The following is a 19,490-nucleotide window of genomic DNA, read 5'->3' as shown; positions in this document are numbered from 1 at the left end:
GGATCCAGAATCAACTTGCAGACAATCTCTCTCGAGATCACCAACAGGTCCACGAATGGGAAATTCACCCCCAAATTCTAAACACTTACTTCAGACTCTGGGGAACACCTCAAATAGACTTGTTTGCAACAAGAGAGAACGCAAAATGCCAAAACTTCGCATCCAGATACCCACACAGGCAGTCCCAAGGCAATGCCCTATGGATGAACTGGTCAGGGATATTTGCATACGCTTTTCCCCCTCTCCCTCTCCTTCCTTATCTAGTAAACAAATTGAGTCAAAACAAACTCAAACTCATATTGATAGCACCAACTTGGGCAAGGCAACCCTGGTACACAACACTGCTAGACCTATCAGTAGTACCCCACATCAAATTGCCCAACAGGCCAGATCTGTTAACACAACACAACCAACAGATCAGGCATCCAGATCCAGCATCGCTGAATCTAGCAATCTGGCTCCTGAAATCCTAGAATTCGGACACTTAGAACTTACCCAAGAATGTATGGAAGTCATAAAGCAAGCCAGAAGGCCATCCACTAGGCACTGCTATGCAAGCAAATGGAAGAGGTTTGTTTGCTACTGCCATCATAATCAAATCCAACCATTACACGCATCTCCAAAGGATGTAGTGGGTTACTTGCTACACTTACAAAAATCTAACCTAGCTTTCTCTTCCATTAAAATACACCTTGCGGCAATATCTGCATACCTGCAGATTACCTATTCAACTTCACTATATAGGATACCAGTCATTAAAGCATTTATGGAAGGCCTTAAAAGAATGATCCCACCAAGAACACCACCCGTTCCTTCATGGAACCTTAATGTTGTCTTAACAAGACTCATGGATCCACCTTTTGAAGCCATGCACTCTTGCGAAATACAGTTCCTAACCTGGAAAGTTGCATTTCTCATCGCCATCACATCTCTACGAAGAGTAAGCGAAATTCAAGTGTTTACAATACAAGAACTTTTTATCCAACTACACAAAAATAAGGTAGTCCTAAGGACTAATCCTAAATTTTTACCGAAGGTTATTTCACCATTCCACCTAAATCAAACGGTAGAACTACCAGTATTCTTCCCACAGCCAGATTCCGTAGCTGAGAGGGCACTACATACATTAGATGTCAAAAGAGCATTAATGTACTACATTGACAGAACAAAGAACATCAGAAAGACTAAACAGCTATTTATTGCATTCCAAAAACCTCATGCAGGAAACCCAATATCAAAACAAGGTATAGCCAGATGGATAGTTAAGTGCATCCAAATCTGCTACCTTAAAGCAAAACAACAGCTGCCCATTACACCAAGGGCACACTCAACCAGAAAGAAAGGTGCCACCATGGCCTTTCTAGGAAATATTCCAATGCACAAAATATGTAAGGCAGCCACATGGTCTACGCCTCACACGTTCACCAAGCACTACTGTGTAGACGTGCTATCCGCACAACAAGCCACAGTAGGTCAAGCCGTGTTAAGAACCTTATTTCAAACTACTTCCACTCCTACAGGCTGAGCCACCGCTTTTGGGGAGATAACTGCTTACTAGTCTATGCACAACATGTGTATGTATCTACAGCGACAGATGCCATCAAACTGAAAATGTCACTTACCCAGTGTACATCTGTTCGTGGCATCAGTCGCTGAAGATTCACATGTGCCCACCCGCCTCCCCGGGAGCCTGTAGCAGTTCGGAAGTTAGCTTAAGCTTTGTACATTTGTAAATATATTATTTAAACCTTAAATAGGTACATACTTAGTCACTCCATTGCATGGGCACTATTACTACAACACAACTCCTACCTCACCCTCTGCGGGGAAAACAATCGAAGATGGAGTCGACGCCCATGCGCAATGGAGACAAAAGGAGGAGTCACTCGGTCCCGTGACTCGAAAGACTTCTTCGAAGAAAAACAACTTGTAACACTCCGACCCAACACCAGATGGCGGGCTATGCACAACATGTGAATCTTCAGCGACTGATGCCACGAACAGATGTACACTGGGTAAGTGACATTTTCATTTTGGTCACTTTTATTCACCAAGAGATGATCCGGGAATCCCAGGGACTCTAACTGTGGAACACACATGAATTTTAAGAGAACTCAAGATATGAAAACAATTCAAATATTGCTGCTAATTGTTTTTGTGTGAATCAAGGGATTATGGAATAAGGAAAACCTAAAACTAACTCCAGGTTTGACTCTTGTTTTGTGATGACGAGCACTTCAAATCCTTGTTTTTGATACCTAAAGTTCTGCCCAAAACCATCACCATCGATTCATTTAAAATGCGAGGTGAAAGCAAGCCCTCTTTTTAAACAAATTGTCCTTTTCGATGGTCTTAATATTAGAAGGTGATCAGAAGGCTTTCATCTAAGTTTTCGAGACCGACTGCCCCACCTACAGCTGTTTAGTTACGATGTTCATGATTACGTTTACCTCAAACTTATTCGAGGTAAATGCCTATCTCCACTTATTCCTTGTTTTGGCGCGTTCTGTGTCTAAGAGCCTTCCTTTTCTCTTAATTAAACCACTGTACGTGTTCAAGGTATACACCGGGTTAGAATAAATCCATTGAATATTTTGCTAAGGCAGACATGAGATGATCATTCATGAAGCTGGACCAGGTGAATATTTGCATCCTGCCTTCAGGTGTTCTCACTCAAGTCTCAGGCACATTGACTTGGCCTGACCTGCCATCCAGAAGACTTGCCTAATTCTTCTTGCCCTTGAGGACAAAGCTTTAGCCCGGCCTTTAGGAGATGTGCACCGCTGGAAGACGGTGCATCCAATGACCAGTTTTCTCATTGTTCCAAATGTTTGCAACCAGAGCAAGGCTTGTGATATATTAAAGTGTTCGATGGCATCTGTCGCTGTAGATACACATGGTATGCATTAGCTCGCCATCTGGTGTTGGGTCGGAGTGTTACAAGTTGTTTTTCTTCGAAGAAGTGTTTTCGAGTCACTGGACCGAGTGGCTCCTCCTTCTGTGCTCATTGCGCATGGGCGTCGACTCCATCTTCGATTGTTTTCTTTCCGCCATCGGGTTCGGACGTGTTCCTGTCGCTCCGAGTTTCGGAACGGAAAGATAGCTGAAAACGGAAGATTTTCGACGGTATCGTTGCGATCCGGTTCGAGATAAACACATACGACAACGCATTGAACATCGAAGCGCTTCGGTGCCCTTCGGGGTAGATTTCGGCACACCGTCGGGGCCTAGTCGGCCCGACCGCGTGGAGAACAACGCCGTTGGAACGGACCCCGTTTCGATTCTGCCCTGAATGCCACAACAAATATCCTTATACGGACCAACACTCGGTCTGTAACCTGTGCCTGTCACCCGAGCACAGCGAAGAATCCTGTGAGGCCTGTCGGGCGTTCCGGTCCCGAAAAACTCTGCGCGACCGTCGAGCGAGAAGACTGCAGATGGCGTTCACGCCAAAAGAGCATCGACAGTTCGAGACAGAAGAGGAACAGGAGGAATCCTTTTCTATCCAGGATTCAGACTCCGACGAACTCGACCATCCAAAAACAGTGAGTAAGACGTCGAGATCAGAAATTAAAAAAGGCAAAAAGGCCCAGGGGACGCCACTGCCAACCGGCCATGGCTCAACCCAAATTCACGGTGACCAACAATCGGCACCGAAAAAGGCCCATTCAGTGTCGAGATCGTCCGACTCCGGTCGAGACACCGGCACGCAGCATCCTCGGGACCGAGAGAGTGCTAAAGAGAAGCATCGACACCGAGAGTTCGGTGTCGACACGGATCGACGCCGAGACAGTGGCGCCGAAGATTTTTCGGCACATAAGAAGAGGAAGGTTACCTCGGAGCCGAAAAAACAAACAACAGGGTTTTCGGAGCCGAAAAAAGCACCAACAGACCCAGTTTCAGGCTCCTATACTGAAGAACTTTCTATGTCTTCACAAATGAAAAGACACAGATTCGAACAGGAACTGCAATCCACTGAAGTGGATCACACGCAGAAGCGTATCTTTATTCAGCAGGGGACAGGGAAGATCAGTACCCTTCCACCTGTCAAAAGAAAGAGAACACTTCAGTTTGTAGCACGAGAGGCTCCTCAGCAACAAACAGCAAAGACGGTAACACCTCCTCCCTCGCCTCCACCTGTAACTCCGGCTTCACCAACTTACACCCCGTCACATTCGCCAGCTCACACCGCCATGAGCCACGATGACCAAGATCAAGACGCGTGGGACTTGTACGATGCACCAGTGTCTGATAACAGCCCAGACACATACCCAACTAGGCCATCACCACCTGAGGACAGCACAACCTATTCACAAGTGGTGGCTAGAGCAGCTCAGTTCCATAATGTGGAACTACACTCTGAACAAGTAGAGGATGACTTTTTATTTAACACCCTCTCCTCCACCCACAGCTCCTACCAGAGCCTGCCTATGCTCCCAGGCATGCTTCGCCATGCAAAGGAGATCTTCAAAGAGCCAGTCAAAAGCAGGGCAGTAACGCCTAGAGTGTGTAGGAAGTTGGCTCTGTATGTGCTATTTCAAAGTAAGGAATAGCATGCACAGAGTCCAAGGGTTCCCCTTAGAGGTAAAATAGTGGTAAAAATAGATAATACTAATGCTCTATTTTGTGGTAGTGTGGTCGAGCAGTAGGCTTATCCAAGGAGTAGTGTTAAGCATTTGTTGTACATACACATAGACAATAAATGAGGTACACACACTCAGAGACAAATCCAGCCAATAGGTTTTTATATAGAAAAATATCTTTTCTTAGTTTATTTTAAGAACCACAGGTTCAAATTTAACATGTAATATCTTGTTCGAAAGGTATTGCAGGTAAGTACTTTAGGAACTTCAAATCATCAAAATTGCATGTATACTTTTCAAGTTATTGTCAAATAGCTGTTTCAAAAGTGGACACTTAGTGCAATTTTCACAGTTCCTGGGGGAGGTAAGTTTTTGTTAGTTTTACCAGGTAAGTAGGACACTTACAGGGTTCAGTTCTTGGTCCAAGGTAGCCCACCGTTGGGGGTTCAGAGCAACCCCAAAGTCACCACACCAGCAGCTCAGGGCCGGTCAGGTGCAGAGTTCAAAGTGGTGCCCAAAACACATAGGCTAGAATGGAGAGAAGGGGGTGCCCCGGTTCCGATCTGCTTGCAGGTAAGTACCCGCGTCTTCGGAGGGCAGACCAGAGGGGTTTTGTAGGGCACCGGGGGGGACACAAGTTGACACAGAAATTTCACCCTCAGCAGCGCGGGGGCGGCCGGGTGCAGTGTAGAAACAAGCGTCGGGTTTGTAATGGAAGTCAATGGGAGATCTAGGGATCTCTTCAGCGCTGCAGGCAGGCAAGGGGGGGATTCCTCGGGGAAACCTCCACTTGGGCGAGGGAGAGGGACTCCTGGGGGTCACTCCTCCAGTGAAAGTCCGGTCCTTCAGGTCCTGGGGGCTGCGGGTGCAGGGTCTCTCCCAGGCGTCGGGACTTTAGGTTCAAAGAGTCGCGGTCAGGGGAAGCCTCGGGATTCCCTCTGCAGGCGGCGCTGTGGGGGACAGGTTTTGGTACTCACAGTATCAGAGTAGTCCTGGGGTCCCTCCTGAGGTGTTGGATCGCCACCAGCCGAGTCGGGGTCGCCGGGTGCAGTGTGGCAAGTCTCACGCTTCTTGCGGGGAGCTTGCAGGGTTCTTTAAAGCTGCTGGAAACAAAGTTGCAGCTTTTCTTTGGAGCAGGTCCGCTGTCCTCGGGAGTTTCTTGTCTTTTCGAAGCAGGGGCAGTCCTCAGAGGATGTCGAGGTCGCTGGTCCCTTTGGAAGGCGTCGCTGGAGCAGGATCTTTGGAAGGCAGGAGACAGGCCGGTGAGTTTCTGGAGCCAAGGCAGTTGTCGTCTTCTGGTCTTCCGCTGCAGGGGTTTTCAGCTAGGCAGTCCTTCTTCTTGTAGTTGCAGGAATCTTTAAAGCTGCTGGAAACAAAGTTGCAGCTTTTCTTTGGAGCAGGTCCGCTGTCCTCGGGAGTTTCTTGTCTTTTCGAAGCAGGGGCAGTCCTCAGAGGATGTCGAGGTCGCTGGTCCCTTTGGAAGGCGTCGCTGGAGCAGGATCTTTGGAAGGCAGGAGACAGGCCGGTGAGTTTCTGGAGCCAAGGCAGTTGTCGTCTTCTGGTCTTCCGCTGCAGGGGTTTTCAGCTAGGCAGTCCTTCTTCTTGTAGTTGCAGGAATCTAATTTTCTAGGGTTCAGGGTAGCCCTTAAATACTAAATTTAAGGGCGTGTTTAGGTCTGGGGGGTTAGTAGCCAATGGCTACTAGCCCTGAGGGTGGGTACACCCTCTTTGTGCCTCCTCCCAAGGGGAGGGGTCACAATCCTAACCCTATTGGGGGAATCCTCCATCTGCAAGATGGAGGATTTCTAAAAGTTAGAGTCACCTCAGCTCAGGACACCTTAGGGGCTGTCCTGACTGGCCAGTGACTCCTCCTTGTTATTCTCATTATTTTCTCCGGCCTTGCCGCCAAAAGTGGGGCCTGGCCGGAGGGGGCGGGCAACTCCACTAGCTGGAGTGTCCTGCTGGGTTGGCACAAAGGAGGTGAGCCTTTGAGGCTCACCGCCAGGTGTGACAATTCCTGCCTGGGAGAGGTGTTAGCATCTCCACCCAGTGCAGGCTTTGTTACTGGCCTCAGAGTGACAAAGGCACTCTCCCCATGGGGCCAGCAACATGTCTCGGTTTGTGGCAGGCTGCTAAAACTAGTCAGCCTACACAGATAGTCGGTTAAGTTTCAGGGGGCACCTCTAAGGTGCCCTCTGTGGTGTATTTTACAATAAAATGTACACTGGCATCAGTGTGCATTTATTGTGCTGAGAAGTTTGATACCAAACTTCCCAGTTTTCAGTGTAGCCATTATGGTGCTGTGGAGTTCGTGTTTGACATACTCCCAGACCATATACTCTTATGGCTACCCTGCACTTACAATGTCTAAGGTTTTATTTAGACACTGTAGGGGTACCATGCTCATGCACTGGTACCCTCACCTATGGTATAGTGCACCCTGCCTTAGGGCTGTAAGGCCTGCTAGAGGGGTGTCTTACCTATACTGCATAGGCAGTGAGAGGCTGGCATGGCACCCTGAGGGGAGTGCCATGTCGACTTACTCGTTTTGTCCTCACTAGCACACACAAGCTGGCAAGCAGTGTGTCTGTGCAGAGTGAGAGGTCTCCAGGGTGGCATAAGACATGCTGCAGCCCTTAGAGACCTTCCTTGGCATCAGGGCCCTTGGTACTAGAAGTACCAGTTACAAGGGACTTATCTGGATGCCAGGGTCTGCCAATTGTGGATACAAAAGTACAGGTTAGGGAAAGAACACTGGTGCTGGGGCCTGGTTAGCAGGCCTCAGCACACTTTCAATTGTAAACATAGCATCAGCAAAGGCAAAAAGTCAGGGGGCAACCATGCCAAGGAGGCATTTCCTTACACAACCCCCCCCCAAACGAAAGAGGATGAGACTAACCTTTCCCAAGAGAGTCTTCATTTTCTAAGTGGAAGAACCTGGAAAGGCCATCTGCATTGGCATGGGCAGTCCCAGGTCTGTGTTCCACTATAAAGTCCATTCCCTGTAGGGAGATGGACCACCTCAACAGTTTAGGATTTTCACCTTTCATTTGCATCAGCCATTTGAGAGGTCTGTGGTCAGTTTGAACTAGGAAGTGAGTCCCAAAGAGGTATGGTCTCAGCTTCTTCAGGGACCAAACCACAGCAAAGGCCTCCCTCTCAATGGCACTCCAACGCTGCTCCCTGGGGAGTAACCTCCTGCTAATGAAAGCAACAGGTTGGTCAAGGCCATCATCATTGGTTTGGGACAAAACTGCCCCTATCCCATGTTCAGAGGCATCAGTCTGCACAATGAACTGCTTAGAATAATCTGGAGCTTTGAGAACTGGTGCTGAGCACATTGCCTGTTTCAGGGTGTCAAAGGCCTGTTGGCATTCCACAGTCCAGTTCACTTTCTTGGGCATTTTCTTGGAGGTGAGTTCAGTGAGGGCTGTCACAATGGATCCATATCCCTTCACAAACCTCCTGTAATACCCAGTCAAGCCAAGGAATGCCCTGACTTGAGTCTGGGTTTTTGGAGCTACCCAGTCCAGAATAGTCTGGATCTTGGGTTGGAGTGGCTGAACTTGGCCTCCACCTACAAGGTGTCCCAAGTAAACCACAGTTCCCTGCCCTATCTGGCATTTGGATGCCTTGATAGAGAGGCCTGCAGATTGCAGAGCCTTCAAAACCTTCCTCAGGTGGACCAGGTGATCCTGCCAGGTGGAGCTAAAGACAGCAATATCATCAAGATAAGCTGTGCTAAAGGACTCCAAGCCAGCAAGGACTTGATTCACCAACCTTTGGAAGGTGGCAGGGGCATTCTTTAAACCAAAGGGCATAACAGTAAACTGATAATGCCCATCAGGTGTGGAGAATGCTGTCTTTTCTTTTGCTCCAGGTGCCATTTTTATTTGCCAGTACCCTGCTGTCAAGTCAAAGGTACTTAGAAATTTGGCAGCACCTAATTTATCAATGAGCTCATCAGCTCTTGGAATTGGATGAGCATCTGTCTTGGTGACAGAATTGAGCCCTCTGTAGTCCACACAAAACCTCATCTCTTTCTTTCCATCTGTGGTGTGAGGTTTGGGGACTAAGACCACTGGGCTAGCCCAGGGGCTGTCAGAGCGCTCAATGACTCCCAATTCCAGCATCTTGTGGACTTCCACCTTGATGCTTTCCTTAACATGGTCAGACTGTCTAAAGATTTTGTTCTTGACAGGCATGCTGTCTCCTGTGTCCACCTCATGGGTACACAGGTGTGTCTGACCAGGGGTTAAGGAGAAGAGTTCAGGAAACTGTTGTAGGACTCTCCTACAATCAGCTTGCTGTTGGCCAGAGAGGGTGTCTGAGTAGATCACTCCATCTACTGTGCCATCTTTTGGGTCTGATGACAGAAGATCAGGGAGAGGTTCACTCTCTGCCTCCTGATCCTCATCTGTTACCATCAACAGATTGACATCAGCCCTGTCGTGGAAGAGCTTAAGGCGGTTTACATGGATCACCCTCTTGGGGCTCCTGCTTGTGCCCAGGTCCACCAAGTAGGTGACCTGACTCTTCCTCTCTAGTACTGGGTAAGGGCCAGTCCATTTGTCCTGGAGTGCCCTGGGAGCCACAGGCTCCAGAACCCAGACTTTCTGCCCTGGTTGGAACTCAACCAGTGCAGCCTTTTGGTCATACCAAAACTTCTGGAGCTGTTGGCTGGCCTCAAGGTTTTTGGTTGCCTTTTCCATGTACTCTGCCATTCTAGAGCGAAGGCCAAGTACATAGTCCACTATGTCCTGTTTAGGCTCATGGAGAGGTCTCTCCCAGCCTTCTTTAACAAGGGCAAGTGGTCCCCTTACAGGATGACCAAACAGAAGTTCAAAGGGTGAGAACCCTACTCCCTTCTGTGGTACCTCCCTGTAAGCGAAAAGCAGACATGGCAGGAGGACATCCCATCTCCTTTTGAGTTTTTCTGGGAGCCCCATGATCATGCCTTTTAATGTCTTGTTGAATCTCTCAACCAAGCCATTAGTTTGTGGATGGTATGGTGTAGTGAATTTATAAGTCACTCCACACTCATTCCACATGTGCTTTAGGTATGCTGACATGAAGTTGGTACCTCTGTCAGACACCACCTCCTTAGGGAAACCCACTCTGGTAAAGATACCAATGAGGGCCTTGGCTACTGCAGGGGCAGTAGTCGACCTAAGGGGAATAGCTTCAGGATACCTGGTAGCATGATCCACTACTACCAGGATATACATATTTCCTGAGGCTGTGGGAGGTTCCAGTGGACCAACTATGTCCACACCCACTCTTTCAAAGGGCACCCCCACCACTGGAAGTGGAATGAGGGGGGCCTTTGGATGCCCACCTGTCTTACCACCCTTCTGCTGGGGAGTCTTTGTGACCCCTTTCTTTTGGTCACCCCCTGTTGAAGTCTTGGACACCCTTGTCTTGACCCAATGGTCCGCCTTCTTTCCCAATTCTTGGGGAGAAATTGGTCCTAGGTCTACCAGATGCTGATGCAGTTTATCATTGAAACAATTACTTAACAGGTGTTCTTTCACAAATAAATTGTACAGCCCATCATAATTACTTACACCACTGCCTTGAATCCAACCATCTAGTGTTTTCACTGAGTAGTCAACAAAGTCAACCCAGGTCTGGCTCGAGGATTTTTGAGCCCCCCTGAACCTAATCCTGTACTCCTCAGTGGAGAATCCAAAGCCCTCAATCAGGGTACCCTTCATGAGGTCATAAGATTCTGCATCTTGTCCAGAGAGTGTGAGGAGTCTATCCCTACACTTTCCTGTGAACATTTCCCAAAGGAGAGCACCCCAGTGAGATCTGTTCACTTTTCTGGTTACACAAGCCCTCTCAAAAGCTGTGAACCATTTGGTGATGTCATCACCATCTTCATATTTAGTTACAATCCCTTTGGGGATTTTCAACATGTCAGGAGAATCTCTGACCCTATTTATGTTGCTGCCACCATTGATGGGTCCTAGGCCCATCTCTTGTCTTTCCCTCTCTATGGCTAGGATCTGTCTTTCCAAAGCCAATCTTTTGGCCATCCTGGCTAACTGGATGTCCTCTTCACTGGGGCTATCCTCAGTGATTTCAGAGGTGTTGGTCTCTCCTGTGAGGGAACCAGCATCTCTGACTATTATTTTAGGAGTCAGGGTTTGAGGGACCCTGTTCTCCCTAGATAGGACTGGTAGGGGGGAATTGTCCTCCAAGTCACTATCCTCTTCCTCTGAGTTGCCACCCTCAGAGGGGTTGGCCTTTTCAAACTCTGCCAAAAGCTCCTGGAGCTGTATTTTGGTAGGTTTGGGGCCCATTGTTATTTTCTTTAGTTTACAGAGTGACCTTAGCTCTCTCATCTGTAGATGGAGGTAAGGTGTGGTGTCGAGTTCCACCACATTCACATCTGTGCTAGACATTTTGCTTCTAAAAGTTGGGATACTTTTTAAGAATCTACAACTAGTTCTAGGTTCTAATTCAAACTTTTACAAACTTTTAAACTCTAAAAGAAATGCTAAACAGGATCTAACACAAGGCCCTAGCAGGTCTTTTAAGAATTTAGAACACTTTTCAAATTGCAAAAATCAATTTCTAATGACAATTTTGGAATTTGTCGTGTGATCAGGTATTGGCTGAGTAGTCCAGCAAATGCAAAGTCTTGTACCCCACCGCTGATCCACCAATGTAGGAAGTTGGCTCTGTATGTGCTATTTCAAAGTAAGGAATAGCATGCACAGAGTCCAAGGGTTCCCCTTAGAGGTAAAATAGTGGTAAAAATAGATAATACTAATGCTCTATTTTGTGGTAGTGTGGTCGAGCAGTAGGCTTATCCAAGGAGTAGTGTTAAGCATTTGTTGTACATACACATAGACAATAAATGAGGTACACACACTCAGAGACAAATCCAGCCAATAGGTTTTTATATAGAAAAATATCTTTTCTTAGTTTATTTTAAGAACCACAGGTTCAAATTTAACATGTAATATCTTGTTCGAAAGGTATTGCAGGTAAGTACTTTAGGAACTTCAAATCATCAAAATTGCATGTATACTTTTCAAGTTATTGTCAAATAGCTGTTTCAAAAGTGGACACTTAGTGCAATTTTCACAGTTCCTGGGGGAGGTAAGTTTTTGTTAGTTTTACCAGGTAAGTAGGACACTTACAGGGTTCAGTTCTTGGTCCAAGGTAGCCCACCGTTGGGGGTTCAGAGCAACCCCAAAGTCACCACACCAGCAGCTCAGGGCCGGTCAGGTGCAGAGTTCAAAGTGGTGCCCAAAACACATAGGCTAGAATGGAGAGAAGGGGGTGCCCCGGTTCCGATCTGCTTGCAGGTAAGTACCCGCGTCTTCGGAGGGCAGACCAGAGGGGTTTTGTAGGGCACCGGGGGGGACACAAGTTGACACAGAAATTTCACCCTCAGCAGCGCGGGGGCGGCCGGGTGCAGTGTAGAAACAAGCGTCGGGTTTGTAATGGAAGTCAATGGGAGATCTAGGGATCTCTTCAGCGCTGCAGGCAGGCAAGGGGGGGATTCCTCGGGGAAACCTCCACTTGGGCGAGGGAGAGGGACTCCTGGGGGTCACTCCTCCAGTGAAAGTCCGGTCCTTCAGGTCCTGGGGGCTGCGGGTGCAGGGTCTCTCCCAGGCGTCGGGACTTTAGGTTCAAAGAGTCGCGGTCAGGGGAAGCCTCGGGATTCCCTCTGCAGGCGGCGCTGTGGGGGACAGGTTTTGGTACTCACAGTATCAGAGTAGTCCTGGGGTCCCTCCTGAGGTGTTGGATCGCCACCAGCCGAGTCGGGGTCGCCGGGTGCAGTGTGGCAAGTCTCACGCTTCTTGCGGGGAGCTTGCAGGGTTCTTTAAAGCTGCTGGAAACAAAGTTGCAGCTTTTCTTTGGAGCAGGTCCGCTGTCCTCGGGAGTTTCTTGTCTTTTCGAAGCAGGGGCAGTCCTCAGAGGATGTCGAGGTCGCTGGTCCCTTTGGAAGGCGTCGCTGGAGCAGGATCTTTGGAAGGCAGGAGACAGGCCGGTGAGTTTCTGGAGCCAAGGCAGTTGTCGTCTTCTGGTCTTCCGCTGCAGGGGTTTTCAGCTAGGCAGTCCTTCTTCTTGTAGTTGCAGGAATCTTTAAAGCTGCTGGAAACAAAGTTGCAGCTTTTCTTTGGAGCAGGTCCGCTGTCCTCGGGAGTTTCTTGTCTTTTCGAAGCAGGGGCAGTCCTCAGAGGATGTCGAGGTCGCTGGTCCCTTTGGAAGGCGTCGCTGGAGCAGGATCTTTGGAAGGCAGGAGACAGGCCGGTGAGTTTCTGGAGCCAAGGCAGTTGTCGTCTTCTGGTCTTCCGCTGCAGGGGTTTTCAGCTAGGCAGTCCTTCTTCTTGTAGTTGCAGGAATCTAATTTTCTAGGGTTCAGGGTAGCCCTTAAATACTAAATTTAAGGGCGTGTTTAGGTCTGGGGGGTTAGTAGCCAATGGCTACTAGCCCTGAGGGTGGGTACACCCTCTTTGTGCCTCCTCCCAAGGGGAGGGGGTCACAATCCTAACCCTATTGGGGGAATCCTCCATCTGCAAGATGGAGGATTTCTAAAAGTTAGAGTCACCTCAGCTCAGGACACCTTAGGGGCTGTCCTGACTGGCCAGTGACTCCTCCTTGTTATTCTCATTATTTTCTCCGGCCTTGCCGCCAAAAGTGGGGCCTGGCCGGAGGGGGCGGGCAACTCCACTAGCTGGAGTGTCCTGCTGGGTTGGCACAAAGGAGGTGAGCCTTTGAGGCTCACCGCCAGGTGTGACAATTCCTGCCTGGGAGAGGTGTTAGCATCTCCACCCAGTGCAGGCTTTGTTACTGGCCTCAGAGTGACAAAGGCACTCTCCCCATGGGGCCAGCAACATGTCTCGGTTTGTGGCAGGCTGCTAAAACTAGTCAGCCTACACAGATAGTCGGTTAAGTTTCAGGGGGCACCTCTAAGGTGCCCTCTGTGGTGTATTTTACAATAAAATGTACACTGGCATCAGTGTGCATTTATTGTGCTGAGAAGTTTGATACCAAACTTCCCAGTTTTCAGTGTAGCCATTATGGTGCTGTGGAGTTCGTGTTTGACATACTCCCAGACCATATACTCTTATGGCTACCCTGCACTTACAATGTCTAAGGTTTTATTTAGACACTGTAGGGGTACCATGCTCATGCACTGGTACCCTCACCTATGGTATAGTGCACCCTGCCTTAGGGCTGTAAGGCCTGCTAGAGGGGTGTCTTACCTATACTGCATAGGCAGTGAGAGGCTGGCATGGCACCCTGAGGGGAGTGCCATGTCGACTTACTCGTTTTGTCCTCACTAGCACACACAAGCTGGCAAGCAGTGTGTCTGTGCAGAGTGAGAGGTCTCCAGGGTGGCATAAGACATGCTGCAGCCCTTAGAGACCTTCCTTGGCATCAGGGCCCTTGGTACTAGAAGTACCAGTTACAAGGGACTTATCTGGATGCCAGGGTCTGCCAATTGTGGATACAAAAGTACAGGTTAGGGAAAGAACACTGGTGCTGGGGCCTGGTTAGCAGGCCTCAGCACACTTTCAATTGTAAACATAGCATCAGCAAAGGCAAAAAGTCAGGGGGCAACCATGCCAAGGAGGCATTTCCTTACAGTGGACAAAAAATATAAGGCGCCTCCTACGGACCCTGTATTCATCACCTCTCAGCTGCCACCAGATTCTGTGGTGGTAGGGGCTGCCAGAAAACGGGCAAATTCACACACTTCTGGGGATGCACCTCCCCCAGATAAAGAAAGCAGAAAGTTTGATGCAGCCGGGAAGAGGGTCGCTGTCCAGGCAGCAAACCATTGGCGCATCGCAAACTCACAAGCGCTGCTAGCGCGATACGACAGAGCCCACTGGGATGAGATGCAGCATCTCATTGAACATCTCCCAAAAGATCTACAAAAAAGAGCAAAACAGGTTGTTGAAGAAGGTCAAAACATTTCCAACAATCAAATACGCTCCTCTATGGATGCAGCAGACACAGCCGCAAGGACCATTAATACGTTGGTTACCATCCGTAGGCACGCATGGCTCAGAACGTCTGGATTCAAGCCGGAAATTCAGCAGGCAGTACTTAACATGCCAGTAAACGAAAAAATGCTGTTCGGTCCGGAGGTCGACACAGCCATAGAAAAGCTCAAAAAGGACACTGACACTGCCAAGGCCATGGGCGCACTCTACTCCCCGCAGAGCAGAGGATCTTATACCACCTTCCGCAAAACACCTTTTAGAGGAGGGTTTCGGGGTCAGGCCACACAAGCCAGTACCTCACAGTCCGCACCGTCCACCTACCAGGGACAGTACAGGGGAGGCTTTCGGGGCCAGTATAGAGGAGGGCAATTCCCTAGGAATAGAGGAAGATTTCAAAGCCCCAAAACCACTACCAACAAGCAGTGACTCACACGTCACTCACCCCCCCCCCCCCCCCCCCCCCACACAACACCAGTGGGGGGAAGGATAGGTCAATATTACGAAGCATGGGAGGAAATAACTACAGACACATGGGTCCTAGCAATTATCCAACATGGTTATTGCATAGAATTCCTGCAATTCCCTCCAGACATACCACCAAAATCACAAAATTTATCAAAACACCATTCACAGCTTCTAGAGATAGAAGTTCAAGCATTACTGCAAAAAAATGCAATAGAATTAGTACCAAGCACACAAATAAACACAGGAGTATATTCACTGTACTTCTTGATACCAAAAAAGGACAAAACACTGAGACCAATTCTGGACCTCAGAGTAGTAAACACATTCATCAAATCAGACCACTTTCACATGGTCACACTACAAGAAGTGTTACCATTGCTCAAAAAACACAACTACATGACAACCCTAGACCTCAAAGACGCATATTTCCATATACCAATACATCAATCACACAGAAAATATCTAAGGTTTGTATTCAAAGGAATACATTACCAATTCAAAGTATTGCCTTTCGGTTTAACAACCGCTCCAAGGGTATTCACAAAATGCCTAGCAGTAGTCGCTGCACACATCAGAAGGCAGCAAATACATGTATTCCCGTATCTAGACGACTGGCTAATCAAAACCAGTTCGCTCACACAATGCTCAAACCACACAAATCAGGTTATACAAACCCTCTACAAACTAGGGTTCACCGTCAACTTTGCAAAATCCAACATTCAGCCAAGCAAAGTACAGCAATATCTAGGGGCCATAATAGACACGACAAAAGGAGTAGCAACGCCAACTCCACAAAGAATTCACAATTTCAACAGAGTCATTCAACACATGTCTCCAAATCAAACAATACAAGCAAGAACAATACTACAGCTCCTAGGCATGATGTCCTCATGCATAGCCATTGTCCCAAACGCAAGACTGCACATGAGGCCCTTACAACAATGTCTAGCCTCACAGTGGTCTCAAGCACAGGGTCACCTTCTAGATCTGGTGTTAATAGACCGCCAAACTTACCTCTCGCTTCTATGGTGGAACAGTATAAATTTAAACAAAGGGCGGCCTTTCCAAGACCCAGTGCCACAGTACGTAATAACAACAGATGCTTCCATGACAGGGTGGGGAGCACATCTCAATCAACACACCATAAGAGGACAATGGAACATACATCAAACAAAACTGCATATAAATCATCTAGAATTATTAGCAGTTTTCCAAGCACTAAAAGCTTTCCAACCAATCATAACCCACAAATACATCCTTGTCAAAACAGACAACATGACAACGATGTATTATCTAAACAAACAAGGAGGAACACATTCAACACAGTTAAGCTTATTAGCTCAAAACATATGGAAGTGGGCAATCCACCATCAAATTCGCCTCATAGCACAGTTTATTCCGGGGATCCAGAATCAACTGGCAGACAATCTCTCTCGAGATCACCAACAAGTCCACGAATGGGAAATCCACCCACAAATTCTGAACACCTACTTCACACTCTGGGGAACACCTCAGATAGACTTATTTGCAACAAAAGAGAACGCAAAATGCCAAAACTTCGCGTCCAGATACCCACACAAGCAATCCCAAGGCAATGCCCTATGGATGAACTGGTCAGGAATATTTGCTTACGCTTTTCCTCCTCTCCCTCTCCTCCCTTATCTAGTGAACAAACTGAGTCAAAACAAACTCAAACTCATTTTAATAGCACCAACGTGGGCAAGACAACCCTGGTACACAACACTGCTAGATCTTTCTGTAGTACCCCACATCAAACTGCCGAACAAACCAGATCTGTTAACGCAACACAACCAACAGATCAGACACCCAGATCCAGCATCGCTGAATCTAGCAATCTGGCTCCTGAAATCCTAGAATTCGGACACTTACAACTTAGCCAAGAGTGTATGGAGGTCATAAAGCAGGCCAGAAGGCCATCCACTAGACACTGCTACGCAAGTAAGTGGAAAAGATTTGTTTGTTACTGCCATCATAATCAGATACAACCACTAAACGCAACTCCAAAACATATAATAAATTACTTGCTCCATTTACAAAAAGCAAAGCTAGCCTTCTCTTCTATTAAAATACACCTTGCAGCAATATCTGCATACCTGCAGACTACCTATTCAACTTCCTTGTATAGGATACCAGTCATCAAAGCATTCATAGAAGGTCTTAAAAGAATTATACCACCAAGAACACCACCTGTTCCTTCATGGAACCTAAACGTGGTCCTAACAAGACTCATGGGCCCACCTTTCGAACCCATGCACTCTTGCGGAATACAATTCCTAACCTGGAAAGTTGCCTTTCTCATCGCCATTACATCTCTAAGAAGAGTAAGTGAAATTCAAGCGTTCACAACACAGGAACCTTTTATACAAATACATAAAAATAAGGTCGTCCTACGACCTAATCCAAAATTTTTACCAAAAGTTATTTCACCGTTCCATCTAAATCAAACGGTAGAACTACCTGTTTTTTTCCCACAGCCAGATTCTGTGGCTGAAAGAGCACTACATACATTAGATGTCAAAAGAGCATTAATGTACTACATTGACAGAACAAAGAACATCAGAAAGACTAAACAGCTATTTATTGCATTCCAAAAACCTCATGCAGGTAACCCAATATCAAAACAAGGTATAGCCAGATGGATTGTTAAATGCATCCAAATCTGCTACCTTAAAGCAAAAAGACAACTGCCCATTACTCCCAGGGCACATTCAACCAGGAAAAAAGGTGCTTCAATGGCCTTTTTAGGAAACATCCCAATGCATGAAATATGTAAGGCAGCCACATGGTCTACGCCTCACACATTCACCAAACACTACTGTATAGATGTGCTATCCGCACAACAAGCCGCAGTAGGTCAAGCTGTATTAAGAACTCTATTTCAGACAACTTCTACTCCTACAGGCTAATCCACCGCTTATGGGGAAATAACTGCTTACTAGTCTATGCATACCATGTGTATCTACAGCGACAGATGCCATCGAACTGAAAATGTCACTTACCCAGTGTACATCTGTTCGTGACATCAGTCGCTGAGATTCACATGGGCCCACCCACCTCCCCGGAAGCCTGTAGCAGTTCAGAAGTTACCTTCAATTTTGTACATTTGTATATATATTATTTAAACCTTTAATAGGTACATACTTACACACTTCATTGCGCGGGCACTATTACTATAGTACAACTCCTACCTCACCCTCTGCGGGGAAAACAATCGAAGATGGAGTCGACGCCCATGCGCAATGAGCACAGAAGGAGGAGCCACTCGGTCCAGTGACTCGAAAACACTTCTTCGAAGAAAAACAACTTGTAACACTCCGACCCAACACCAGATGGCGAGCTAATGCATACCATGTGAATCTCAGCGACTGATGCCACGAACAGATGTACACTGGGTAAGTGACATTTTCATTCTGGTTGATCATGTGATCTTTACCTCAGCCAGGACTGTATCCTGAAGCTATCCCAGTTCATCTTTGCAAAATCTAAAGAGTGCCTATAGTAAGACGCACAGCCTGTTTTTATTCCCTGAGCAGTGTAGTGCCCAGCGTATCAAGACAAGACTGAGTTAACCTAGGAACTCTTCATGAACCTGGCTTCATTATTTACCATGAGCTGTACCTTGCCCATTTTACCTGACTACCTCCACAAATAAAAATACTGTAATAAAGATTTGATAATACTATAGCCGGCTTTGGATGCTGTGTATAAAACTGTGTAAATTAAATATTTTCACAAACCACCACTTTTACCTAAAATTCCACCTGTATTCTTTACTGATCGCATTGAAGCATATGTAATTTCATGTGCCAAGTGTGTGGAAGTCTGTTCATTACTGAATCTAGAAAAAATACTAATATCTGTCCTTTCCCAATCATAAATGCCATTGCCAAAATCCTGCCTTTCAAAGGAATAATTAAAGACATTGCCAAGGGAGCTAATAGCATGATTCTGTAGCACCGATTAAATAGCCTATGGCTTAGCAGAAAAGATAAGGAGGACGTACATTGTGCTATTCTTTCCAAAAGGGAAGGAGAACGGTTGTAAATTTGATAGCCTCATGCGGAACATATATTTTGATGAGCATTATAAGTCATGTTCTCTCAAGTGGTTAACTTTTATCTACTAAACTTCTTTTTTTTTTTTTCCCCGTAGGCAGTGGATCTTCTGGCAAGGCAGTATCCCAGGAGAGGAAGTCCACCCCTACTCCTAGGGAACTGGCAAATTCCAAGTCCCCACATACAACTGTTCCAGAGCATCATCACCCCATGTCTCCATATGAACATTTACTCAGGGGAATGAGTGGTGCAGACTTGTACCGGGGGCACATTCCAGTAGCATTCGACCCTTCCGGTATTCCCAGGGGAATTCCATTGGAAGCAGGTATGCAATTTGTTTTTCATTTCGAGAGCAGTAGGCCAAAAGCTGGATTGAGTATGTTGTTTAG

At 47.1% G+C, this 19,490-nt stretch overlaps 1 protein-coding gene across 11 annotated transcripts in view; it reads left to right on the top strand.

Annotated features, from left to right (window-relative positions):
- The window catches only part of NCOR2 (nuclear receptor corepressor 2), a 1,084,598-nt gene that overhangs the window by 936,465 nt on the left and 128,643 nt on the right, over positions 1-19,490 (top strand). For all 11 annotated transcript variants that reach the window (XM_069215021.1, XM_069215023.1, XM_069215022.1 and 8 more), the window contains one exon: positions 19,199-19,426. In XM_069215021.1, coding sequence (XP_069071122.1) covers positions 19,199-19,426 — 228 coding nt within the window. The remainder of the gene's footprint in view (positions 1-19,198; positions 19,427-19,490) is intronic.

Source organism: Pleurodeles waltl, chromosome 11, assembly GCF_031143425.1.
Source record: "Pleurodeles waltl isolate 20211129_DDA chromosome 11, aPleWal1.hap1.20221129, whole genome shotgun sequence".
Lineage (NCBI taxonomy): Eukaryota > Metazoa > Chordata > Amphibia > Caudata > Salamandridae > Pleurodeles > Pleurodeles waltl.
The sequence above is the reverse complement of the archived record's forward strand: the minus strand, read 5'-3'. Positions and strand labels throughout refer to the sequence as shown.